General features: G+C 43.7%; 1 protein-coding gene across 1 annotated transcript in view; it reads left to right on the forward strand.

Moving 5' to 3' along the window:
* The window catches only part of SLC18B1 (solute carrier family 18 member B1), a 75,451-nt gene that overhangs the window by 21,558 nt on the left and 26,104 nt on the right, over window positions 1–27,789 (forward strand). Inside the window, exons 2-8 of the mRNA XM_030198467.1 lie at window positions 7,731–7,870; window positions 7,981–8,076; window positions 10,548–10,621; window positions 16,771–16,918; window positions 19,687–19,843; window positions 20,413–20,549; window positions 21,321–21,422. Of these exons, the coding sequence (XP_030054327.1) occupies window positions 7,731–7,870; window positions 7,981–8,076; window positions 10,548–10,621; window positions 16,771–16,918; window positions 19,687–19,843; window positions 20,413–20,549; window positions 21,321–21,422 (854 nt within the window). The remainder of the gene's footprint in view (window positions 1–7,730; window positions 7,871–7,980; window positions 8,077–10,547; window positions 10,622–16,770; window positions 16,919–19,686; window positions 19,844–20,412; window positions 20,550–21,320; window positions 21,423–27,789) is intronic.

Below are 27,789 nucleotides of genomic sequence, written 5' to 3' on the forward strand. Positions count from 1 at the left end.
GACCTTCATGGTAGAAAGAATTGAGTCTCTTAATCTTTCTTTTTTTGTATTAGTCTGTCTCTTTCTACACAGTGGCTCCATGATTATTCTCTTGTTCATGCAGTGGCTCCATAATAATTCTCTATTATGTGTAGTAAGCCCTATTCAGGGGAATGGTGACGTTCTGCGGGTAAGAGTATGAAGAAGAAAGAGGATTTGAACGTTCCTGTGTGGGATCTAACTGCTCTTCAATGGGTTAATGGCTAGTGAAGCTTGAATGATGGAGGTAAGGGATACTAGGAGAGATCCTTTGGTTAGTTCTTCCATATTGCCTGATTGGAGCTAGTTCAATACAAGGCTACATTGTTTCAGCCATGTTTCTCTGGAGCTCCTGTACAGAGTGGCAGATGCAACAAACTTGAACTTGTTGTGCAGGTTCATCCTCTCCAAGGGGGGTAACAGTCTTTTGAAGATACCGTGGAACTTTTAGAACCAAAATTCAGAGGCCGGCAGGATGTACTTGTGGGAGGTCCTTCTTCAAATACTGGTGATCCAAATTGAGAGGCAATAAGAAATAGCATTCAGGCAGTTCATTCCCTTCCATGGGAAGGTAGTGCTGGACAGAGGGTTTGACTGGGGTGGACTCCTTGTTGCAAACAGCTGTGTCTTTACTGTGTTCCTTACAGAAACACTCGGAGTTGTTGGACACTACTTCGGGGGGAACTTCACATTGCTCTCGCTGTAGATTTTCGGAAAATATTAGATAGTAATGAGTGACATGATTTTGGTCTCTCGAGGGCTCTGATGCTACTTGTTCTTCAGGTCCGCATGCAGAATGGTAGACCCCCCTTCCTTCCTGAGAATGGTTCTATTCTGCAGGTCCTAGGTTCCAAGACAGTGGACCTGTATGTTGGTGCCTCTCCACCACTTCAGCAGTTTTTTAGTTGAGTGCTTCAGTAGCTTATCTGCTGGTTTTGGCCAGAACTAGGAAGAAAGAAGTGCCAAGGGAACAAGTGGGGAAAGCATGTGGAGGAGCGTGATTCATGGAATTCTTTCCAACCTCATTGTTTGCATTTGTGTGTTGGGGCAGATTTGGTGAGTGGGGTAGTCTTTGGGTATGGGGACAATTAGTGAGTTGGCAGGCCATTTGGGCAGCTTTTAGGGGTGGTGAGACAGTTGTGGAGAGGGTAATTTTAGGGCTGTGGGGGGGGGGGGGGGTAGAGTAGAGTATAGGGAGAGAGGTTGAAATGAGTTCTAACTACCTAGTTTTTCTGTATGTAATAAAAATGCATTGGATCTCTTTTTTTTTCTTTCTTTCTTTCTTTGGGGGGGTGGTGCTTATTTCTCTGGACAATTTTCAAACTTTGTCTTTTTATTTGTTTTTCTCACGTGCTAAGTTTATCCCATTCCGTTAAACTTTTTTTTTTTTTAGTTTTTTGCACCCCCTCCATGACAGACGGACGAGCGTTCTTCACACCTTTTGTATCATTCTTTCCATCTTCAGTTGGGTTGGAAAGAATGAGAGTACAGACAAGGAGAATATGTGCAGAAGAGGAGCCTTTAAACAGAGGAACTGGTGATAGCAGGGAAAGGGAGCCTACCATTCCTTCTGTGAAGATGAAGAAAGTATAAAGTGAGAGGGATCATGTTACCTTGGTGCATTCTTTACTTCATGGTAGAAGAGTTGGTTTGGGAATACTTTGGCTGCTGTTGTCTTCATCTGAAAGGAGATCAGGTAGTGCAACTGAAATAATCTCCAAGACAGACCCTCGATGGTAAAGAGGGGCTGAGAAGGGAGTTTTGTGGTATCTTGGTATCCAGGGTATGTTGCACTGACAGTTCGAGTGCACCTCCACTATTGTGTGCAATTCTGGTCACCACATCTCCAAAACGATATAGTGGAAATAGAAAAGTTACAGAGAAGGGCAACCAAAATGATAGAGGATGATAACAACCTTTCTATGAGGAAAGGCTAAAGAGGTCAGGGCTCTTGAGCTTGGAGAAGAGACAGCTGAGGGGAGATATGATAGAGGTCTATAAAATCATGGGTAGATGTACTTTGCAAAGAGTAAAGAAGCGATTCACAAGGACTAGGGGACATGTAGTAAAGCTATTTAGTATTTTAAAACAAATCAGAAAATACTTCTTCATTCAACATGTAATTTAATCTTTGGGATTTGTTGCCAGAGAATGTGGTAAAAACAATTAGCAGAGCAGGATTTAAAAAAAAAAAAGTTTGGGCAAGTTAATAAAAGAAAAGTCCACAAACCATTATTAAGATGGAATTGGGAAAACCCATTACTTGTTCTAGAATAAGCAGCATGAAATCATTTTTACTGTTTTGGGATTCTCAAATACTTTTGACCTTGATTGGCCACTGTTTTGAAACAAGATACCTGGGCTTGATGGGTGTTTTTAATCTGTCCCAGTATGGCGATTATGTCATTTCTCCTAGGGGACAAATGACCTGGCCCACAATATCAAGTTTACAGCACAGAGAGCGTTCCAGAAGCTTGGGGAGGGACTGAAATCTTTGGTTCGGACTGTGGCTTTTTTTGAAGTAATTCCTACATGGGGAAAGGGAGAGGAAAGACTACGCAAAACAGTGGAATTCAATAAATGGCTTGAGTCTTGGTGTAAAGAAGGTTTAGATACATAGGAGCATGGGGTAATATATGGAAAAATAACAGGCTGTACTGTAATGATGGGCACATGGAAAGCAATGAGCACAAATGCTCGTAGTCTAAGTAAAAAGGTTCAAGACTTGCAAACCCTGATGTTTGAAGAAAACTTGAATATTGTTGCTATTACAGAGACATGGTTCAACGATTCCTATGAATGGGATGTGACCAAACCGGGCTATAATCTTTTTAGGAAGGATAGAGAGGGCCAAAGAGGTGGAGGAGTGACGCTGTATGTGAGAGACAATATCAGAGCGGCTGAAATGTGGGGAACCTGGGGAAAGGAAGACGCTTTATGGATAGTCCTGGAAAGAGAAGACAGAACCTGTATCCACACGGGGGTTAGCTACAGACCCTCCGGCACAAACAGAGAAGCTAGACAAGGATCTGATAGAAGATATTCAAAAGATTGGTGGGAGATTTCAGTTTGTCCGACGTGGATTGGAGCGTCCCATCTGCAGAATCGAAAAGAAGTAGGGAGATTGTGGATGCCTGTCAAAGTGCCTTGCACAGACAAATGGTGACGGAACCCATGAGGGAAGAGTTGATGCTGGATCTAGTGCTCATGAATAGAGGCAGTGTTTCCAATATTCGGGCGAATGCCCATCTATGCAATAGTGATCATCACACAATATGGTTTGATATAAGGGCGAAGGTGGATGCACAAAACTCAAAGTACTGGATTTCAGACTTACTGATTTTGATAAAATGGGTGACTACCTGAAGAAGGAGCTGTTAGCGTGGGAAGGCATATGAGCTGTGGAAAATCAGTGGTCAAAGCTAAAGTCTCTATAAATATGGCAACTGATCTTTATGTAAGGAAACTAAACAAAAACAAGAGAAGCAGGAAGCCTATATGGTTCTCCAAACAAGTAGCTGAAAAATAAGAGCAAAAGAGGCTTTGTTCAAGAAATACAAATGAACGCAACAAGAGGATCACGGAAAAGATTATCAAATTAAACTCACAGAAGCGAAGAGAGAAATATGGCTAGCGCAAGCGAAAGAAAAATTGGCTAAAGATGTAAAGAGAGGTGACTACTTTTTTCAGATATATTGGAGAAAGGAGAAAAGATAGGAATGGAATTGCAAGACTGAATGAGAATGGCTATGTGGAGAAAGGCAATGTGCTAAACAATTACTTCTTTTCAGTGTTCATGGAGGAAACTCCTGGAGATGGACCGTGGTTGGCTGCCAAGGGAACATCTGGGAATGGAGTGAATACTGTGCCATTTATAGAAGAGTTTATAAACGGCTGGAGAATCTGAAAGTGGACAACACTATGAGGCCGGATGGGATACATCCCTGGATACTGAAGGAGCTCAGAGAGGTCCAGGCAGGGCCTCTTAAAGATTTATTTAATAGATCTTTAGAGATGGGAAAGGTTCCGTGGGATTGGAGATGAGCAGATGTGATCCCTCTTCACAAATGTGGAGACGGGGAAGAAGTGGGAAACTACAGACCCGTAAGTCTCACGTCGGTGGTAGAAAAATTAATGGAGTCTCTGCTGAAAGAAAGGACAGTTAACTTTCTAGAAGCCAGTGGGTTACAGGACCCGAGACAGCATGGCTTTACCAAAGGAAAATCCTGCCAAACGAATCTTATTGACTTCTTTGACTGAGTGACTAAAGAACTGGATGAAGGACATATGCTAAATATAATCTACTTGGATTTCAGCAAAGCCTTTTCTACGGTCCCCCACAGAAGACTTATGAATAAGCTGAAAGGGTTGAACTTAGGTCTGAAAGTGGTGAACTGGATAGGAAACTGGTTGACCGACAGGTGGCAGAGGGTGGTGGTAAATGGAATCCGCTCAGAAGAAAGGAAGGTGCCTATTCTGTTTAATATATTTGTGGGAGATATTGCTGAAGGGTTGGAAGGAAAGTTTTGCTTTGCGGATGACACGAAAATAGCCAATAGAGTGGATACTCTGGAGGGAGTAGAAACAATGAGAAGGGGTCTCCAAATGTTAGAAGAATGGGCGAGGGTCTGGCAGTTAAAATTTAATACTTTACTTTCTCTGGGGTAGATAATCGTTCTGGTTTCTCTTTTACTTACATATTAAAGCTAGATGAAACCGTTTACTTCCTTTTTTTCTTTTTTATTGTTCTCTTTTCTATTATTATCTTCCTTTTTGAGAACAGAGCAAGAATTAAGAGAACGGAGGAAGATTGAAAGATTATTCACGCTATCATGAGTACAATTACACATTTAGTAGCAACTCCGGAGGCACAACTACATTTCCACCCTCACCAGCGTGAAGGAAGACCAGCTAAAGATGTAAAAAGACTGGAAGCGGTGCAAAGAAAAGCTAAAAATAATGGTATGGGATTTGCATTGCAAACCATACGAGGAGAGACTTGCCGACCTGAACATACCATGGAGGCAAGGAGAAACATAGGTGACATGATACAGACGTTCAAATATTTGAAAGGTATTAATCCGCAAACAAACCTTTTCTGGAGATGGGAAGGTGGTAGAACTAGAGGACATGAATTGAGGTTGAAGGGGACAGACTCAGGAGTAATGTCAGGAAGTATTTTTTCACAGAGAGGGTGGTTCATACATGGAATGCCCTCCCACGGGAGGTGGTGGAGATGAAAATGGTAATGGAATTCAAACATCCATGGGATTAACACAAAGGAATCCTGTTTAGAAGGAATGGATCCACGGAATCTTAGCGGAGATTGGGTGGCAACACCGATAATTGAAAAGCAAAACCAGTGCTGGGCAGACTTCTACAATCTACGCCCTGATCGTGACTGAATAGATATGGACGGGCTTGATTGTAAATTTTAATGGGCTTCAACATTAGCTTCAGAATTTTTAGTATAAGAAGAGTGCTGGGCAGACTTCTATGGTATGTGCCCTGAGAATGGCAAGGACAAATCAAACTCTGGTATGCATATAAAGTATCACATATCATGTAAAATGAGTTTATCTTGTTGGGCAGACTAGATGGACCGTTCAGGTCTTTATTTGCCGTCAATTACTATGTTACTATGTGTGTTCAAACTGAGGTGAAACATGTTTTAATTAGACCTTTTGTTTAAGCATTCCACTCAATTTCTTTACATCCAATAACTTACTGACCAGTTTCAAATCTAAAGTTTTAGAAAAAAAAATGGTGCATTTCCAACTTTTTTTTTTTTTTTTCTTGAGAAGGCCAACGTTCTTCACCCATGCCAGACGGTTTTCCACCCCAGCCGTTGTAGAATCCCTTTTACAGGGAAGGATGAATGAGCTGTTTGCATTGATATGTTACTCGGCATTTTATTTGATTAGTGAAGCTTTCTGAACTTGGTATTGCAGGTACAGTTCTCTCAGGGTTTTCCATTTATCTCTTTGGGTGTTCTAATGCCAACCATCTGGGATCTTGTTGTTCATAGACTTTCATTTTTGCATTGGCCCCTTTCTGTTGTTTTTAATCTTTTTTTTTCTTTTTTTTTTTTTTGGTCTTTACTTGCAGCACTAGTATAAAGTTTAGGGTTAAGTGGATATTTCTTTTCTGATGATTTGCAGAGTCTTTACACAATGACCAGAGCTCTCCAGATCTACTGTTTTTAATGCAGCCTTAATAAAGCAAATAGTTCAAAGGCTTTCTCCTTAATAGTTGTAAATCATTCTAAATATAAAGCGCTATTGATATCTTGATGCTCTCCGCTTCCTCAACTTTCTCCAATTTATTTCTGGTATTCCAGTTCCAGTCATTCCAGTTCCTCTTCTCAAGTTTTAGATTTTAAGATTGATAGTCTTCTCACTTTAGACCTTCATATATCGTCTGTTAAGTCTTGTAATTTTGCACTTCATCAGATTCACACTGAGAAACCATATTTTAACCATTCAGATTTCAAAAAATTTAGCTTTTGGTTTGGTATGAACTAAGCTTAGCTACTCTAATTGTATATAGCATGGCCCGAATGAGTACATCATTCATCTTTTGCAAAACATTCAAAATACAGCAATTTTTTTTTTTCTTTCTGGCTGGAAATGTTATCCTATATAATAAAACTCACCCTCAACGTTCTGAGGACACTGACGTCACTGTCAGGTCCTCCGGGCACTTCCTTCCGGTTCGAAGCCTTCGTGGTGGTGAAGCCACCAAAAACACTGTGTTGGGGCCCCGCCCTCGCATCAAACGTTATGACATCGAGGGCAGAGCAATGGCGTCAGTGGCTTCACAACCAACGAAACAGCAGATTGAAGGTGGCGTGCCGACGACCGCAACAATGGCGGACAGTGCCTTCAGAACGCCTAAGGGGTGAGTAGGGAGGGGGGGAGGTTCGGAAGGAAACCGTGCTAGTGCCCGTTTCATTTCCGCAAGAAACGGGCATGTTTTACTAGTAAGCATATAATGCCAGCTCAATTTTTTTTCGGTATTCTGCTATATCTTTCTGATATGCTTCTTCCTTCCTCTTCTAATCCCTAGATTGTTGTTGTTTTTTTTAAATACACTATCGCCAGTCAAGACTACGCTCTTCAAAGAGCACTTTTCTCCTTACCCTTCTCTGACTGACCCAGTGTCAAGGAAAAAAATGTATCTGGGGCCAAGTCTTGTAGACAGCAGAAACACCCTTGGGAGTAGATGGTGTAGGATATTTGAGGCGAAAATGGTTTAAATTGAAAACAAAAGTCCATAATACTCCACTCAAAAAAAAATGTGAAAGGAAGTAGACTAGACTAGAAATATGTCCTCTGCTGTTTTAGATGTCAACTCAGTGGGCTCCTCATGAAATAAGACGTAAAACCTGCATAGAGATGGAATTGTGAGCTGTAAAAAGCTTCCATATGGACTCGTTTGGCATTTCCTGAGTATATAAATTCCTTGTCCTCTATTCTGAGCTGAGGAAGGGGTTGTTGACTTTTCCTTGGACTAAATCTTTTGGGAGTCTTTACTAACTTTTTTTGGGGTGCATTCAAGCAGACTAACATATTAACATGTGAGAAGAAAGTTACTTGCCAGTTCTCTAAACTGGGTCCAGTGCAGCTCTAATATGAACAGATTTATGGTCCAAAACTCTGAACTAAGAGAGTATTTATATACAGTGTACATATATATTTTTATCTTTTAAGATGATGAGACGGCAGAAGTTCTCTTGGAGGAATCCAGAAAACTTTCCAGAGACCAGATTTTTACTCTTATATCAACAGCGTCAATCAACTTTAGTTCGATGATTTGTTACTCTATACTGGGGCCATTTTTCCCACAAGAGGTAATTGATCGATTTGCTTTTATTCATTATTGATGTTCTTTCATTTTGTCATGCCCCTATAATCACTTTATTTATTGCATTTTTGCCTTTTGTCATTTGACCTTTTCTAGGCTGTGAAAAAGGGTGTCAGCAATACTGTCATTGGATTGATTTTTGGCTGCTTCGCTTTATTCAATTTCCTAACTTCATTGATTTTGGGAAACTATGTAAGTATGTGTAGACTTTCTTTAATTATGATATTTTATGCCAAAATAAATCTGTATTTAAATGCTCATAACTTTTTCAGTCTCCTGACTTACAAATTTGGAGATTGATATTCAGTGGGACATCTAGGTAGGAATGACCAAGTCCATTCACAAACCCTGATATACAGTGCCAGCTGAATATCTGAGTATAAAAAGCCTGTGAAGGCTGGCATTAGAAATTTGACTTATTTATAAAAATTATGTCAAGGCGGGTTTACAATATAAGATAAAATCAGTCTAAAAAAGAAAAAAAACTGGAAGAAGACACAAGAGGAAGGGATGTAAAATAACACAACAATAATTAACCAGTAAACAATGCAAGTTACAATAAACAGAGGCACAACAAAGAAAAAACAAAAGACCTACTTGCCTCCCAGGGATGCTACCCCCACCAATAATCAACTATTATTTATTTGGATTTTGCTCACACCTTTTTCAGTAGTAGCACAAGTTACATTCAGATACACTGGGTATTTCTCTGTCCTGGAGGGCTCACAGTCTAATTTTGTACTTGAGGCAATGGAGGGTTAAGTGACTTGCCCAAGATCACAAGGAGCAGCAGTGGGATTTGAACCAGCCACCTCTGGATGTCAAGACTGGTGCTCTAACCACTAGGCCACTCCAGTCCAGTAGCAATCAAAACATTGCCTAAACAACCATGCTTTTATCATTTTTTTTTTTTAATCTCCAAACTAATCTCCAGCCTCAGATCTAGCAACAAGGAGTTCAGAGAGATGGAGCTACTATACTAAAAATTACATTTTCTCCTTACTCCTCTTGTAATCTTTATGCAGAAGTTGAATGTAGTTCTTGTAGAATTCAGATGGCCATCAGGTCTTTGCCATTATTTCCAAATTCCTCCATTCAGTCAATGTTTGACGTAGCACATGTGAAAAGCCAGGGTGTGTTGAAGAGCTGCTGTGCTCTGACTCGAGATTGATACATGCAGAGTATTTGGTAATGAGTAATGCATTTGATATACCTCCTTTCTGTGGTACAATCAAAGTGTTTTACATATTATATACAGGTACTTTGCTGCAACTGCAGCCCTTGGAACTCAAATTATCATTTTTTTTAAAGACCTCTAATTCCACTACTTAATATTTCTATAGTACTAACTAAATGTTGCAGAAGAGACAGTCATTGTTCAATAGTGCTTACAATCTTAACACATGCACACACACATACAGGATAAATAAGAGACTTCAAGAAATGTATTACAGTCAACATAGTTAAAATGTAATATCTTTGGATGGAGCCAAGGCTAAAAATTACTTGGTCTTTCTCCAATTTCAAATAGTTTCTTATGAAGCAGCTTCAAGCTCTGTCCTCATTGTGTTTGATTGCCTGTCTGCTTATGAATTTGTCAAATCCATGTCTGTTTCTCCTTCAGTTCCAAATTAGTATAGCTTTTAAAAATTTTCACACTGTGAAGAGAAGCTTTATTTGATTATAGTTTGAAACACTGTGGCCTTCTGTTTAAGTTTATCAATTTGATATACTGCCTCTTGTGAAGCACAAATTGAGTTGATTTACATACGACTATACAGGTACTTGCAATGTCCCTGATGGGCTCACAATCTAAGTATATTGTACCTGGGACAATGGAGGGCTAAAGGGCCCTTTTTACCATGCTGGGGAAAAAAGGGTATGCCAGGACCCTTTTTACTGCAGCGGGTAAAAAAAGCCCCCAGCACACATGTGACGGGGAGCCCTTACCCCAATCCTCTGAGGTGCCGATGAGGGCTCCTGCGATACCCTGGCTGTAATTGGGTAGTGTGCGGCGATGCCAGGTTACTGCCGTGCAAGCCATTTCCTTAGGGTTTTCTTTATTCCCCAGAAATGGCGCATGCTGGCGAGACTATCGCTGACAGCCGCATTGGGCTGGCAGTAGTCCTGAAAGAGCGAGCGGTAAGCCCGCATTGGGCTTACTGCCGCTCTGTAAAGGGCCCCTAAGTGACTTGCCCAGGGTCACACGGAGCTGCAGAGGGAATTGGACCTGGTCCCTCAGGATCTAATTCACTACCGACTGTCAGGCAGCTGTGGGAGTCAAACCTGGTTCCCAGGGTCCACAAACCGCTGCACTAACTAATAGGCCACTCCTCTACACTTATTTTGCTCAGCAGTCTGGAGTATATTCATCTTGTGCAGTTTGATTTTCTTGGCTTGCAAAAAGCATAGTTTGATCGTATTGGAGGATGCAATCTCTGTAGAACAGAATGAAACATCTTTAAATTTCACTTAAATATATGGTGAGTACTCAAGTTGTCCTTTTTAAAGGTGAAATAAGACTAGTATGTTTTTTTTTTTTCTAGTTGTGTGTGCTATCAAAACATCTATGTTCTAATAACAGAGGACTACACTCTTGGTACATTTTTACTTTAAATACTGCTGAAAGTCACTGAAAAATAATTGTGTTAACTTGTTTGCAGCTGGTTCAGATTGGAGCAAAATTCATGTTTGTGACGGGAATGTTTGTATCCGGATGTGCTACAATTATTTTTGGGTAAGTTTTTTTTTTTTTTTTTTTTAACTTTTAGGGCCCTGTTTACTAAGGTGCGTTAGCGTTTTTAAGGCGCCTACAATTAGCACGCGCACTAACCATGTAGGCGCCTATAGGGATCTTGTAGGCGCGTATACCGTTAACGCATGTTAAAAATGTTAACGCGCCTATAACGCGGCTTAGTAAACAGGGCCCCTTGATGAGCTATTGCATATCTGGAGGCTGTGTTTCTTGTAGAAACATTACTTGTGCTTTCATCTTTTTAAATACCATACAAACCTTTTATCTTTTTATTGGGTGCCTAAGAACCTTGCACATTCCAAGAGATAAAATTATTATCATGTTTAAAGGTGTGAGCCATTATATGAGTAAATGCTGAGATATAGAAAACCAGGGCTAGTGTTGCAGTGTGTCTTATAAAATATTTTCCATGCTATATTAGTCAAGGAGCAATAGTAAAGAAGGTATGTGATGCAAATGGTCTATAAATATATCCAGCTTCTGTATTTAAAAAAGGATAGTAACTATGGCTCTTTAAGAGCAAAAGAAAGGCACCAGGAGCAATAAGCTCAGCCTTCCGATTGATAGATGGGTGCATGTGAAAAACAGGAGTGAACTGCAGGCAACAGAGTTCCTCCATGCATTTTTAAAAAAAAACTTGTAACTCAATATTGGTGTCTTAACAGCTAATGATATAGTGTTGCATAGAGTATATATTCAAAGTTCATGGGGTATGTTTACTAAGGCGTGTTAGCGTTTTGAATGTGCCTTTAAAGTTAAGGCGTGTTAAAAGCTAACGCACCTATACATTCCTTTTGGGCGCATTAGCGTTTTAACGTGCATCAACCATTAACACGCCTATAATACATCTTTAGTAAACATTTCCCTAAGGTAGTAACAGCAAGAAGATTATTTTGCAGTAAACAGGGCAAAACAGGGAAATAGTTTAACAGCATTATTATGGCAATAATGTTACTTATAGTAATTATCAAGCAGTTAGCATAATAATAAAGGCATTCATTATGTGCATTTCAGCAACAGACTTCACAATGGAGAATAGTATGACAAAAGGTTTTTTTTATGTAGATAGAATGCAAGGCCAACAGTCCTCAGCAGGCAACATAGAGTATTGAGGCATGTCTTTTTGAGGAGAAAAGTATATACCTTGATCTTAACCAGCCATACCTTCTGAGTCTCTTTTATCCAGGAAGGCTTGTAAGGATTCAGGAGAGTCAAAAACACGGATGGTATTGTTTAAAGTGATGATCATTCTCACTGGATATTGCTGCCCGGATCTCCTTCCTTTATCTTTAAGCCGTGCTCTCAAGGCCAGAAACTGCTTTCTTTTCTGTGCAGTAGTTTTAGACAAATCAGGCATGATGTTGATCTTCCTTCCTTCATATATTATCGAAGGAATTGATCTTGCTGTGGTGAGTATTGGAAATGCCTGTGGATATCGAAGCAGCTTTGCTATTATAGGACGTGGAGATTTTGCATTTGATTTAATCTTCCTGGAGATCTGTGTGCACGCTCAAATTCCAGTTTGATATCACGCGGCAAATGCAAAATTTTGGGAAGCTGTGTGCTTAAAAACACAAGTAAATCCAAACCCTCGGCATGTTCTGGTAAGCCCAGAATTCTTATGTTTTTTTTCCTGCTCCTGTTAGTGAGTTTTTCTAAGGAGAGGAGCTTGTCTGCTGTTTGTATATGATGGCATAGATCAGTGGCAGTTTGTTCCGAGTATGTTTCTACATCTTCTAATCGTGTTTGAAATTCAGAAACAAATTGTAAGTGCTGATCAGTCATTTTTGAGGCTGCAAGTAGTCTCGAAATGCTTTGTGGTGAGTTCGTGCAGTGCTTTCTATTCCTCCATAAACACTTCTGAGGAGTGCGTGGCAGACCTGTAGAACGCCATTTTTTCAGGGAAGGCAAATCACATTTTGTTCTTTTTGCTCCTGTGGAAGAGGATGAGCAGCTTCTTGCTTATGCGCCTTGTTAGAAGACATGTTCACAAATATTAATGTGAACTTTGAATATGAAAACATTGTGCCAAAGACACCAAAATACTTGATTTTAATAAGGCCTGGGAGAGAGCTCCGTGACCTACACGTCCATCTCATCTGAGGTCCTCTAGCGCCCCCTCCCCACTTTATTTTTTAAATATCCTTATTGTGTATGTATCAATTATAAATATAGTAGTGTCAAATTTTTCACTTGTACCAAAGTTCACACAGCACTGTCCAGAGTAGATGTTAAATACATAGATATTCTATACTCCAATAGAGCTATATTTTGCCTAACATAGGTGACATCAGGGAGAACAATAACAACAGTGCAACATAACATTCAAACAGTGTTGTTCAAAGTAATGAAAGTAAAAATGCTATTGCTTAATATATTTTTTGAGTAAAATGTAAATTTACCACAACTACAGTGAAAGCAACTATTTCGTTTTTTTTTTTTCCTCCCAACAACTTTATTGCTCTAAACTTCAACCTACCTGCCTTTAGTTAAACTAAATTTTGAAAATGACTATTACTGATGAAAATATGCTTGTGAATCATTAATTAAACTCTGGCATTCGTTGCCAGAGATTATGGTAAAAGCGGTTACCTTAGCAGGGTTTAAAAAAGATTTAGGTGATTTACTAAAAGTCCATAAGCCATTGTTAAGATGGACTTGGGGAAAATCCACTTCTTATTTCTAGGATAAGCAGCATAAAATCGGTTTTACTGTTCTGGGATCTTGCCAGATACTTGTGACCTGTATTGGCCACTGTTGGAAACAGGATGCTGGGTTTGATGGACCTTCGGTCTGTCCCAGTGTGGCAATGCTTATGTTCTTATGTAACATAGTAACATAGTAAATGACGGCAGAAAAAGACCAGCACGGTCCATCCAGTCTGCCCAACAAGACAAACTCATATGTGCTACTTTTTGTGTATACCCTACTTTGATTTGTACCTGTCTTTTCCAGGGCACAGACCGTATAAGTCTGACCAGCACTATCCCCGCCTCCCAACCACCAGCCCCGCCTCCCAACCACCAGCCCCGCCTCCCAACCACCAGCTCTGGCACAGACCGTATAAGTCTGCCCAGCACTATCCTTGCCTCCCACCACCGGCTGGCTCTGCCACCCAATCTCGGCTAAGCTCCTTAGGATCCATTCCTTCTGAACAGGATTCCTTTATGTTTATCCCACGCGTGTTTGAATTCTGTTACCGTTTTCATTTCCACCACCTCCCGCGGGAGGGCATTCCAGCACAGATAAAAAAAAAGTGTTTCAACAACTGCACTAGCAGGAAGTGCAGTGGATTGTTTAGCCTGATAAAAAAGTTCCTTCAAATCAGGCCAGGCGCAGTATTACTGATGTCTTCTGATTGTGTCTGCAACTATTGTTCAAGGGACTCTGTCTGAAACACCTGACTTTTGTATAGCAAAGAATACTTATCATCATCATCTGCACTAGAAGTAGTGCTGTCTAATTCATCACTTGCATCTTTATCTTTGTCATCATAGTCTAATCTAATAGTCGCTCTATACCACATCTACCCTATGTAATAGAGCTTGTGGTGATTAACAAGCAAGAAAGAAGAAAGTAAAGTGAGAAGTTCAATCTTAAACGAACAAAAACTCGAGCATCATAAGATTTCTGAAATAAGAAAGCCTTTAAATTCCTACAAAATAAGAGATGAATCGCTATTTTGAACAACTTTGGAAAAGAGTCTAATGCCTCTGTCTTTCCATGTTGCAACCTCACTTTGAGTATTGCGTTCAGTTCTGGTCGCCATATCTAAAAAAAGAGATATAACAGAAAAGGTTCAAAGAAGAGTGACCAAAATGATAAAGGGGATAGAAAACCTGTTATGAAGTGAAAGGCTAAAGATGTTAGGGTCTTCAGCTTGGAAAAGAGACAGCGGGAGATATGACTGAAGTCTACAAAATCCTGAGTGATGTAGAACTGGTAAAAGTGACTCAATTTTTCACTCTTTCAAAAAGTACAAAGACCAGGGGACACTCAATCAGATTACATGGAAATACTTTTTAAATAAATAAGGAGGAAATATTTTTTTACTCAAAGAATAGTTAAGCTTTGGAACTCATTGCTAGAGGATGTGGTAATGGCGGTTAGCTTTTCTGGGTTTGAAAAAGGTTTGGACAAGTTCCTGGAGGAAAAGTCCATAGTCTGCTATTGAGACTGACATGGGGGGAAGCCACTGCTTGCCCTGAGATTGGTAGCATGGAATGTTGCTACTATTTGAGTTTCTGCCAGGTACTTGTGACCTGGATTGGCCATTGTTGGGAGCAGGATACTGAGCTCTATGCAATCTGCCAAAAGGGCGTGGATCTGCAGAGTGATTCGAAAATACTGGTGCCTTGATGCTCATAGCACTTTGAGCTGTGATGCCAGTATGCACCAGCCTCAGCTTGGTGTTTGATGTATTGGTCCCTCGTTATCGATGAGGATGAATTCTTCAATTCTTTTGGGCAGGACTTGGATGATGGCCTGTATCGATGCTCGATGTCGATGGTGATTGAAGCACTCTTGATGCCAATGAATCCCCAGTGTCTGTTGCATTTCATGGACCTATGGAGACCAATAGTTTCTGATGACAAAATCAATGAACTGGACTTATCTGCACCAAAAAGGCAATTGCATTGCTTCTTATCAGCCACAAATCCCTCTTTTGGACATCTTTGAACACAGTTTATAGGCGCCAGTATCTGTTGGGGAAATGGTTCTGTTGGCATTAGGTGTATGTAAGGCCTCTATTTAGCCAAACACAAGAAAATAATGGGAAATTTAAAAACTAACTAGAGGTGCTAACAGGAAAAATCAACACACTGCAGTGACAGGACTCGAAGAAAACTTACAAGCTTGAAACTATTCACACAAAAAATATCTTGATCTGAGCTCCAGTGACATGCAGGTGACTTGCTCTGTGGAAGAGCAAAGATTGAAGCAGTCCTGCATGAAAGCATCAGGCAGGAAGCATCACATATGTGTGGCGACTCCACTTATAGGCTTGTGGAAATTCTAAGCTGGAGCAGTGTTTGTTTTCTGCGCCAAGCTCCGTCATCTTATACTGCATGTTTTTATGAGAACTTATCTTGTGATCACAAACCTATGCAAATATGATATTCTTGGTTCTCCATCACAAAAATTATAGCAGGACCAGAATAGTTGAGAGGAATGATAAAAGGGATGGAACAGCTTCTTTATAAAGAGAGGCTAAACGGATTAGGACTATTCAATTTAGCAAAGACAACTGAGGGGTGTATATGTTAGAGGCTAATAAAGTCACAAGTGGGGTGGAATAGTTAAATGGGGAGTGGTGGTTGTTGCCATTAATACAGAGGGCACTCAGTGAAACTAACAACCAGCTGACTGAAAGCCTATAAAGTATTTTTTTTATGCTGTACAAAAGTAAGCTGTGGAATCTGTTGCTGGAGGCTAAGGCTAATATGATTAACAAAGCAGAGCTCAAAAGAGGTTTGGAGAAGTTCCTAGAGTAGAATCCATTAAAAATAATAGGTAGACTTTGGAAAGCCATTGCATTATCCCTGGAAATCTGTACGAAATGGGTCTGCTTTTTGGGATATGTTGGGTACTTGTGACCTCGATTGACCCTGCTGGACCCAGTAGATCTTAGTCTGTCGCAGTGTGGCTTATGTTTTAAAATGGTATAGACATGTACTACTACTAGACGTACGCAGCGCTGTACACAGTATACACAAGTACTTTCTCTGTCCTTAAGGGGCTCACATTCTAAGTTGGTTTTTTTTTGTACCTGGGGCAATAGAGAGTTAAGTGACTTGCCCAAGGTCACAAGGAGCTGCAGTGGGAATCAAACCTAGGTTGCCAGGATCAAAGCCCGCTACACTAACCATCAGGCTGCTCCTCCGGTTTTGAGATCTAAAGGGCCAATGTGGACTGTTCTTAAGACTTCTTGTTTTACCACTAGTTCAGGCTGTTTTAGCACAGAGCCCATTTTATGCAATGAGTCCTAGTTACTAACAACTGGGGTTAACAGTAAAATAACAGCCCACGTTGATAGCTTTCCCGCTTCGAATGATTTTCAATCTTTTCTCTACTTGTGGTTTACAGATGTAAAATTTTACCTACACATGCTTCTGGCTTTTGTCTTTCAGTATGTTGGATAAAGCGCCTAAAGGACCCATATTTATAGCCCTCTGCTTTATAGTGAGGTCAGTGGACGCTATAGGATTTGGAGCTGCAATGACTGCATCGTTCTCTATTCTTGCAAAGACTTTCCCCAACAATGTAGCTACAGTACTGGTATGTAAATTTGATGTCTGTGAAGCATAATATTCTGAAGCAGCATTGGTAGGCATTCAGTTGTATTTTTAAAGAAACCTTTTTGCACTTTGTTACTTTAAAAAGATATCCAGAGTGAAGGAGGGTTATGGGGCTGGTCTCCTGCTGCAAGCTGTCAGGAACGGACAGGGAAATGCTTAGAGTAGGGGAATTGTGGCCAACATCAGTACATGTGGTCCCTTACCTGAGGCCAATACTTCAAATGTCTACTTAGGTGTCCTTTCCCAAAGATCCTGTGAGGGAACTTGGTTCCAGCCTTCAGCATGGAGCTGGACTGGGAGACCAGCATGTCAGGTTTGCACCAATGTTTGTCACAGACCATGCAACCCCAGCTTTCCCTCAGACCAGATATCCGTTGGCAGCATTGGTATAGGATAATGGACAGATTGTGAATCCCCAGGGGACAGATGGCTACAGAGTGCAGTGGTGATGTAGGTGGGCAGTTTGCCCCATAGCGTGACCCACAATGCTGTTTCTGTGACCTGCTTTGTAGTAGCTACAGTTACCTAGACATGAGAATACAATTTCCTTTCTTCAAAACCTTCCCTTAATACCTGGAGGGACACTGGCTGAGCTCATGGCTGTAGGGCATCTGGATGTGAGGCCTTTCCCGAGGTGAGGCCAGATTTTGCCCTGCCAGGTCCTGGGGGAAGGTTGGCCTTTCAGTTGGTGAGGAACTGGCCCAGGAATCTGTCAGAAACCTGTGCATGTACCGGCCTCATTCACTGCACATGTCTCTCAGACATTTGTCTTGACCATCTCCTCACTAACTGAGGGACCAGCCTCCCCCAGAACCTGGCAGGGCAATATCTGGCTTCATGAGTCAGCTCAGGAGTGGTCCCACTCCCAGATGCCCTAGAGCCATGTTCTGGGAGAAGGGAGTGGAAAGGAAGACTGCAGTCCATTGTGGTTCCCTCCCCCACCCCCCCCCCCCCCCCCACCTTGGGGAACCTAGGTACCAGCTTCTGTAGACCTTACACCTCTAAATGCTGTGGTGGGCAATCTTAGTTCCACCTTTATCACTGGCTGTGGCAGGCCCTAAGACGTTTGCATACATCATATGTATACCTGATCTTGATTTATCCTTGCCATTTTTAGAGCATAGACTGTAGACATCTGCCTGACACTGGCCTTGTTCTACAATTTCTGAAGTTGTTGTCAAAGCCACTGAAAAATTCCACTCAAGCCCATCCAAATCTATTCAGCCTTGATCAGAGCACATACCATAGAAGTCTGCCCAGCACTGGCTTTTGTACCTAATCTCCTCCTCCCTGTAGGACTTCCCTGATGACATCACTTTACAGTTGTGAACTGATTGGATCTGAACTTCCTGGTGTCCCCCTCCACAGAGAGGAGCTAAACCAATTGGACAGCATCAGCCTGGGATGTCCCGCCCACTCATTACTGGAGGGGGACACCAGGAAGTGGATCCAATCAGCTCACAGCTGTAAAGTGATGTCATCAGGAAAGTCCTACAGGGAGGAGGAGTTGGGACAGCAGCCAGCCAATGAGAGTCCATCTTCAGGGAGATGGGTGTTCTAGGATGTCAGCCAGCCAATAGAAGGAAGCAGCAGGAATGGCTGGGGGTGGAACCAAGCCCTGATGCAACAACCCGCTGCGGGTTGCGGTTTTTTTGGGCTGCTTTTTTTTTTTGCCGGGTGTTTTTTTTTTTCTCTGCCGGCTGCGGTTTTTTGCCCCACGGGGGCGTGGTCATTGATGTTGGGGGAGTGGTTAATGACGGGGGTGGGGCTGTGACATCGGGGATGTGGTGGTGACAGGGCGGGGCTAGTGACAGCGGGGGCGGAGCTGATGGAGGGGCTGGGGTTGATGACGGCAGGGGCGGGGGTGTGAAATTTTGGGCGGGTTTTGGAACTAGTTAATTGGCAACACTGCCTGATGCTGCTGATTCTTCACAGAAGAGTGGAGAGCAGCAGAGCGAGGTTTTTCACACTTTCCCAGCAGCTGGAGTCAGGGAGCTGCAATTACAGGTATGCCCATCCAAAAAAAAGCGCTTTTGTGTCTGCCAAAAAAAAAAAGGGTAAATCTACTGCTATCATAGATGTAGCTTTTCTGCGTGTATGAGAGCCATCTGTAGCATGCGCAGAGCAGCCACGCATAGCGATTGACTGTTCTGCGCATGTTCAGCTCACCGACTTGCTTCCCCCATATCGCATGCAAATGAGCTGGGTCGCAAAAGCAACGAGCAGCTCATTTGCATGCGATTTTCTTAGTGACTCCCTCTGTGTTTCTAAATCGGTAAATTTTTACCGTTTTGGAAACGCAGACGGATCCTTAACGGGACCTTTGTGCATCTGGCTCAGAATCTCTTATAAAATTGCCCAGTGTGTTTAGAGGTGTGAAGTATATGTATCATGCTATTTTGTGCATACTTGTTCCTGTTGTGAGGTGTGTGTGTTGGGGGGGGGGGGGGGGGGGGTAATTCTGGAAGTGGGATTGGATACTACATAATTTTGGATTTCTAAAAGTACATGTTCTTTTAATTTAAAAATGTATATTCACAAATTACAAGGCAATTTTTCCTAGAATTCTCTGTGTGTGAATAGATGTACTTTTTAGTTTGGAAAACTGTACAAACTCCTCTGGAGCGACAAGTACCTTTTGACCAAGGCAGGTGACCTATAAAGTTACTCCAAAGATGTCTTGTACCTCTCAAGTTACATGTGACAGCAAAGCAAGAATAATTGCTCATTTTAAAATTTGTCTTTCAGGGAAGTCTAGAAATTTTTACTGGACTGGGTCTTGTCCTGGGTCCGCCAGTAGGTGGTTTTTTGTACCAGTCTTTCGGTTATGAGATCCCTTTCATTGCAGTAGGATGTGTAGTACTGCTAATGGTGCCTCTGAATATCTGGATTTTACCAAGATACGGTAAGTTTTTGCTATCTTATCTCTTTTTTTTTTGTTTGTTTTTGTGTTTTGTTTTGTGCTTTTAAGCCTCTGAGGGGAGAATTCATCAAGGTGAAGTAAAAGTTCACCCTTTACCGCACCTTGATGCCCTGTGGAATTTAGCAACCTGTGGGATCCCAGTACTGCAGGTTGCCCATTGGTTAAGGTACTAGCACTGTGAATCTGAGCAGGCATCCCTCACTGCTAGATTAACAGCTGCTTAAAGTGCTGCCTTTTGATTGCTTTGATTTTCTGACTGGGAGTGAAGTTTGGATTTCTTCAGCTGGCAGGGCTTGGGGAACCCTATCAGTTCAGCTAGTTTTTAATTTTGTGTGGGGAGTAGGGAGAGGCAAAGAAATAAGGAACCTATTCCCCTGCGTGCTGGGTTATGTTGCTAGTATGTGACAATTTTGACCCAAAGTGTAAACCCAAAAATACTACCTTTTTTTTCCAAGAACAAATGCATTATTCTTAACAAAGTAAGATGATTGTGTAACAGCATAATGAGGTCTGTACAAGGTTTGTAAAATTGTATGAACATCTTTTTACAGATTCACTGCCCGGAAAGGACTCATTCTGGAAACTTTTTACTCTACCAAAGGTTGTATTTCTGTGCCTTGTCATCTTTTCTCTTAGCTCTTGTTTGGGCTTTCTGGATCCTACAATGTCGCTCTTTGTAGTGAAAATGGTAAGTAGTATGTAAAATAAAACTCATCTATTTTTCCTTTTGACTTCTTACATCCATGGGTTGGGGTTTGGAGGGCTCACACTTTCTATCACAAGTGTAACAGCGTGGGTAAGGGACTGGGTCCCCCTTCTCTACAGTGCGCTGCACCAATTACTAGGCTACTCAGGGACCTGCTTCCTGCTCTAATAGGACTGACCATACCATCTGAAGCTGTTTAGGAGGCTGGTATGTACTGTTCCTTTCACACCTATTGGGGGTGGGATGAGATCAACCACTGGGGGAGTAAGGGGGAGGGGTTCATGTGGTTATTTAGGGCACCTTTTTGTGACTTAGTTGTGATTGAAACAGCTGCAGAATAAAACGTCTTACTGTTTAGTCCTGGACATTTTTGCTTTGTTCTGTTATGGCAGAAAAACGTCCAAGTTTTGGGAATGCCCAAATTACGCCTCCGACATGCCCCCTTGTGATTTGGATGCACTGCAGGTGAACTGCATAGAAAAACATCCGAAAAATAGGTTTTAAAAATAGTGATTTGGACATTTTGGCAAACCCCCCCCCCCCCTTCCTTCTGCCGCTTTATGCCGCTTTTTAGATGTTTTCTCTGTTTCAAAAATGAGTCCTTAACCTCTTTTATATATTTTAATTCTGATTAAAAATATGTTTAGAAAATAGGAGCTTGAATTCCTAAATATTAATCAGAGCAAATAATGTAAATGTGTTGTACTTGATTGCTAAGAAATATTCTAACCCTTTTTGCATTTATATTTGCAGTTTAAACTACCTATTGGTTATGTAGGTCTGGTATTTTTGGGTTTAGCCTTGTCCTATTCACTCTCTTCACCACTCTTGGGCATTATAAGTGATAAAAAACCAGTAAGTATCACTCCTGCTAAACTTACTTTAAACTGAGCATAGTTAAAATCCAAGTGTAATGGTGGTTTATGTGGTGGGATAACCTTTACCATTACCTAGGTATGATGGGTTTAAGCGTCATATTCCTTTTCTGAGGTGTACATGAATATCATTTTTTTTATAATAAATAACCAAGGCACATCAAATTATAATTGAATTTCTGGAACTATGGTCTTATTCTTAATTCATCCTATTTTTATTTCTATTTTTGAATTTCAATAGAAATTGTTTATCAATAAGGGGGTGAAAACCCTCACTGTCCCACTACTAATTTAAATTATAGCAACTTAGGGCCCTGTTTACTAAGCCGCGTTATAAGCACGCTAAAGATTAGTGCGCGCTAAATGCTTGAGACACCCATAGGAATATATGGGGGTGTCTAGCATTTAGCATGCGCTAAAAACACTAGTACACCTCAGTAAACAGGGCCCTTTTTATTTAATTTTCCTAACACTTGATAATACTTTTGAGATAACATAAATGTAAGAGTTAATTTTAGAAGACTTAAAGGGGTAATTAAAGTGAGTTAAAAATTAGGCTTTTATCGCACCTTAATCTACCATAGGGGTGACTAAATTGTGCTAGCTCAGAGGCCTAGACTTGTATCGGAAGAAGATTTTGATTTAGCAGATTAGGAATGAAAGTAATTACAAGTGTAAAATACACACACAGACACCAAAAAAAAGGAGAGAAAAAAACCAACAAAAAATTAACACACAAAAGCGCATTGCAGTTTGAATGAGACCACAATTGGGGATCAAGTTTACAAAGAGTAACACAGACCATTCTCAGACAATAGGGAAAAAGACAGCCAGTCGTACGTAAATTACTGTGAGAAAATCTAGATCCCTTTCTTGGTCCGTGACTCCTAACGTGGAACCTTGCATGATGTAGCTATAATTTGGGTTCCTCTTTCCCATATGCATCACTTTGCACTTGCTCATATTAAATGTCATCTGCCATTTAGACACCCAGAGGCATATTTTCAAAGCTCTTAGCCTTCCAAAGTTCCATAGAGACCTATGGAACTTTGGAAGGCTAAGTGCTTTGAAAATATGCCTGATAGTCTCCCAGTAATGTAAGGTCCTCTTGTAATTTCTCACAATCCTCCCGCGATTTAACGACTTTGAATAACTTTGTGTCTTCAGCAAATTTAATTACCTCACTAGTTACTCCCATCTCTAGCCATTTATAAATATGTTAAAAAGCTACGGTCCCAGCACAGACCCCTGGGGAACCCCACTAACTACCCTTCTCCATTGAGAATAGTGACCATTTAACCCTACTCTCTGTTTTCTATCTTTTAACCAGTTTTTAATCCACAATAGAACACTACCTCCTATCCCATGACTCGCCAATTTCCTCTGGAGTCTTTCATGAGGTACTTTGTCAAACGCCTTCTGAAAATCCAGATACACAATATCAACCGGTTCACCTTTATCCACATGTTTGTTCACCCCTTCAAAGAAATGTAGTAGATTGGTGAGGGAAGATTTCCCTTCACTAAATCCATGTTGACTTTGTCTCATTAATCCATGCTTCCATATCATCAAGCTGATCAATCCATAGACTGGTGGGTTGTGTCCATCTACCAGCAGGTGGAGATAGAGAGCAAACTTTTGCCTCCCTATATGTGGTCATGTGCTGCCGGAAACTCCTCAGTATGTTCTCTATCTCAGCAGGTGGTGGTCACACACAGCAGCAGCTCTGGCTAGGCCTCCAAGCCTAATTTTTAGGTTTTGTTGAGTGCCTGGGGTTGAGGGCTCTTTTGAGCAAGTGCAAACCTGGTGGTGCCAGGTCCCTCCTTTTCTCCCCCCTCCCGCTGGCTCCGTTAAAAAAAAAAAAAAAAAAAAAAATTTTGAACGTCTTTAAAGGCGTTTATCTCGACGTTTATTTAAGCGTCTATTGCAGCTACTCACTGGGACACCAGGTCGTTACAACTCGGAGCGGACAGCAGGTAATTTTTACCTTTTTATAGCGGGCAGGGGGTTCCCCGATTCTTCTCCTCGTGGCATATGGCGTCGGAGGGCGAGGGCGCAAAGGGTCGCTCCCCGGGTCGCTTGAACGCTTCTAGAGGGGATGCGGGGGTCTTAAAGCCTGATTCGCCCTTGTTGGGTGACAGTTTCGTGACCGATGAATGTCCCGGTCCTTCCTCCGGCGTGGCGGTTTTTCCCGCCATAAACGCCCATCCCCCGCTCCTCGCCTCCGCCATCTTGGCCGGCCACGCGGCTCGGTCGGCTTCTTCTTGGGCCGCCCTTGAGGTTGGAGACATTAATGCCATAAACGCCCTTAATTTGGGCGACGGCACAGAAGCGGCTAAAGTTAAGAGCCGTTCTTCCCGCGCGGCTCCTTCGCGGAGTTTCGCGCCGGACGCCATTTTGGATGCGCAGCATGTCTCTCCCCCGCTATTGAGAGCGCCGGTTGAGGGTGCGTCTAGGGCTGTTGCCCAGGCTGCGGAAGTGCACAGTCTGGGGGGTTTCTCCCCCGAGTTTGTTTTGCTGCTGCATCAGGCCTTCCTCATGCACAACGCTGCCCCTGCTCCCTCGTCTGGTAAAGAGGTTGAGGTTCCCAGAGGTAAACGCCCTCGGGTTGATTCCCAGGCCTTGGAGGAATTTGTCTCCTCCGATGTAGATGAGGGCAGAGTGTCTGAGGTCTCCCAACGGTCCTTTGCGGATTCCTTGGAGGAGACGGATCCCCGCTCGGATAGAGCGGATGACCCCTCTGCAGCGCGGCTTTTTAGCCCAGAGGATTTGCCCAACCTGTTGTTACAGGCCATGGACACTTTGAAGATTTCCTCTCCGGAGGACGTCTCTCCCTCAGCCCCTGTTGGCTCTGCCATTATGCTGGGGACGAAGCGCCCGCCTAGAACCTTCCACGTGCATGATGCCATGCACACCTTAATTTCGGCTCAATGGGATGTCCCAGAAGCGAGCCTTAAAGTGGCTAGGGCTATGTCCCGCCTCTATCCTTTGGCTGTCAGTGAACGTGAGGCCTATCGGTGGCCTACCGTGGATTCTTTAATCACTGCTGTGACTAAGAAAACGGCGTTGCCGGTGGAAGGTGGCACAGCCCTAAAGGACGCCCAAGACAGAAGATTGGAGGCGGCCTTAAGGTCGTCCTTTGAGGCGGCTGCTTTAAATTTGCAGGCCTCAGTTTGCGGCTCCTATGTGGCCAGGGCGTGCCTGACTATGGTACAGCGGGCTTCCCCCTTGAGGGCTGATTGACCGGCCCTGGAATCGGGCTTGGCCTATTTGGCAGACTTGCTGTATGATGTCTTGAGAGCCTCAGCTAAAGGCATGGCTCAGACAGTCTCTGCGCGGTGGTGGCTTTGGCTGAAACATTGGTCTGCTGACCACGCCTCTAAATCCCGCCTGGCTAGATTGCCTTTTAAAGGCAAGCTGCTCTTTGGGGTCGAGCTGGACAAAATCGTGACCGATCTCGGCACGTCTAAGGGCAAGAAGTTACCAGAGGTCAGGGCTCGGGCTAGTGCTCGTCCCGGTACCTCCAGAGGACGGTTTCAGGAAGCCCGTCGGTACCGCCCGGGCAGGTCGGTTTTTTCTGCCCCCTCTTCCTTTAAGAGGAATTTCTCCCCCAAGCAGCATTCCTTTCGCAGAGACCGCCGTCCCGGAGGTGCTCCCTCCGGTCCTCCCCCAGGGTCTCGTACCCAATGACGGGGTCTTGGTCCACGCCCCAGTGCAGATTGGAGGACGGCTGTCCTCGTTTCTGGGCGAGTGGACCACAATAACTTCAGACGCGTGGGTGCTGGAAGTCATCAGAGACGGCTACAAACTAGAGTTCTGCCGACCCTTAAAAGACGGGTTTGTACTCTCTCCCTGCAAGTCTCCGGTCAAAGCTGTGGCAGTGCAGCAGACCTTGGACAATCTGATCCGCCTGGGCGCGGTCGTTCCGGTGCCAGAAAGTCAGCTTGGCAAGGGACGTTACTCCATTTACTTTGTGGTACCAAAGAAAGGAGGTTCTGTCCGGCCTATCCTCGACCTCAAAGGGGTCAATCGGGCCTTGAAAGTGCGGCACTTTCGCATGGAGACTCTCCGCTCTGTTATAGCGGCAGTGAAGGCAGGAGAGTTCCTGGCATCCTTGGACATCAAGGAAGCGTACCTGCATATTCCCATCTGGCCTCCTCATCAACGCTTTCTGCGTTTTGCAGTCCTGGGACGACACTTCCAGTTCAGAGCCCTCCCTTTCGGGTTGGCTACTGCTCCGCGGACCTTTTCCAAAGTAATGGTGGTCATCGCGGCCTTCCTACGAAAGGAAGGGGTACAAGTCCATCCTTATCTGGACGACTGGTTGATCCGAGCCCCCTCTTATGCAGAGTGCGGCAAAGCTGTGGACCGGGTAGTTGCTCTTTTGAGCTCCCTGGGATGGATCATCAACTGGGAGAAGAGCCAGCTGCGCCCGACTCAGTCCCTGGAGTACCTGGGAGTTCGATTCGACACCCAAGTGGGCAGAGTGTTCCTGCCAGACAATCGGATTGTCAAACTTCAGGCTCAGGTGGACCAGTTCCTAGTAGCCTCTCCCCTTCGGGCTTGGGACTATGTGCAGCTGTTGGGCTCTATGACGGCCACGATGGAAGTTGTGCCCTGGGCCAGGGCTCATATGAGACCGCTTCAACACTCTTTGCTGCAGCGCTGGACTCCGATGTCGGAGGATTATGCTGTGTGCCTTCCCTTGGACCCAGCAGTGCGCAAGGCGCTGAGCTGGTGGATGCAGACAGACAAGTTGTCTGCGGGAATGCCTCTGGTGACCCCAGAGTGGATTGTCGTCACGACGGACGCCTCGTTGTCGGGCTGGGGAGCCCACTGCTTGGGAAGGACAGCGCAGGGGCTCTGGTCTCCTGCAGAGGCAAAGTGGTCTATCAACCTCCTGGAACTCAGAGCCATTCGGTTGGCGCTTTTGGAGTTCATCCCGGTACTGGTGTTGAAGCCTGTATGGGTCCTGTCGGACAATGCCACGGCTGTGGCCTATGTCAACCGCCAGGGAGGTACCAAGAGCGCCCCTCTAGCCAAGGAGGCTATGAATCTTTGCCAGTGGGCGGAAGTGAACCTGGAGCAGCTTTCAGCGGCCCACATTGCCGGAGTCATGAATGTCAAGGCGGACTTTCTCAGTCGCCATACCTTGGAGCCCGGAGAGTGGCAGCTATCTGCTCAGGCGTTCTTGGACATCACGAAGCGCTGGGGCCAGCCGAGCCTAGATCTGATGGCGTCATCGGCCAATTGCCAAGTGCCGCGCTTTTTCAGCAGAGGACGGGACCCTCGATCCCTGGGAGTAGATGCTCTTCTCCAACAGTGGCCGACACAAGAGCTTCTCTATGTGTTCCCGCCCTGGCCCATGTTGGGCAGGGTGCTAGACCGGGTGGCAAAGCATCCCGGCAGGGTAATCCTGGTGGGTCCGGATTGGCCCAGGCGTCCCTGGTATGCGGACTTGATCAGGCTCTCAGTCGACGATCCTCTGCGGCTGCCAGTGGAGCAGGGCCTATTACATCAGGGTCCCGTGGTGATGGAGGATCCCTCCCCCTTTGGTCTTACGGCCTGGCTATTGAGCGGCAGCGTCTGAGGAAGAAGGGCTTCTCAGACAAGGTCATCGCCACTATGCTGAGAGCGAGGAAGCGCTCTACTTCTACTGCTTACGCCAGGGTTTGGCGTATCTTTGCAGCGTGGTGTGAAGCAGGCTCACTTTCTCCCTTCACTGCTCCAATTTCTTCAGTGTTGGCGTTCCTGCAAGAAGGTCTGGAAAAAGGCCTGTCGCTCAGTTCCCTTAAAGTCCAGGTAGCGGCTCTGGCTTGCTTCAGGGGCCGCCTGAAGGGTGCTTCCCTGGCTTCGCAGCCAGATGTGGTGCGCTTTCTCAAGGGAGTTAATCACCTGCGCCCTCCTCTGCACTCAGTGGTGCCTGCGTGGAATCTCAATCTGGTACTAAGAGCATTGCAGAAGCCGCCTTTTGAACCCTTGTCGAGGGCATCTCTGAAAGACCTGACGTTGAAAGCAGTCTTTTTGGTGGCTATCACTTCAGCCAGAAGAGTTTCCGAGCTCCAGGCGCTCTCATGTCGAGAGCCTTTTCTGCAGTTCACTGAGGCAGGAGTGACTATTCGCACAGTGCCTTCCTTCCTGCCCAAGATTGTTTCTCGCTTCCATGTGAATCAGCAGCTCTGTCTCCCTTCCTTTCGTAGGGAGGACTACCCAGAGGAGTACTCTGCTCTTAAATATCTGGATGTGAGACGAGTCATCATCAGATACTTGGAAGTGACCAATGATTTCCGGAAATCGGATCATCTGTTTGTCCTGTTTGCAGGTCCTCGTAAGGGTCTGCAGGCTGC

This window comes from Microcaecilia unicolor, chromosome 3 (assembly GCF_901765095.1).
Source record: "Microcaecilia unicolor chromosome 3, aMicUni1.1, whole genome shotgun sequence".
Taxonomy (NCBI): domain Eukaryota; kingdom Metazoa; phylum Chordata; class Amphibia; order Gymnophiona; family Siphonopidae; genus Microcaecilia; species Microcaecilia unicolor.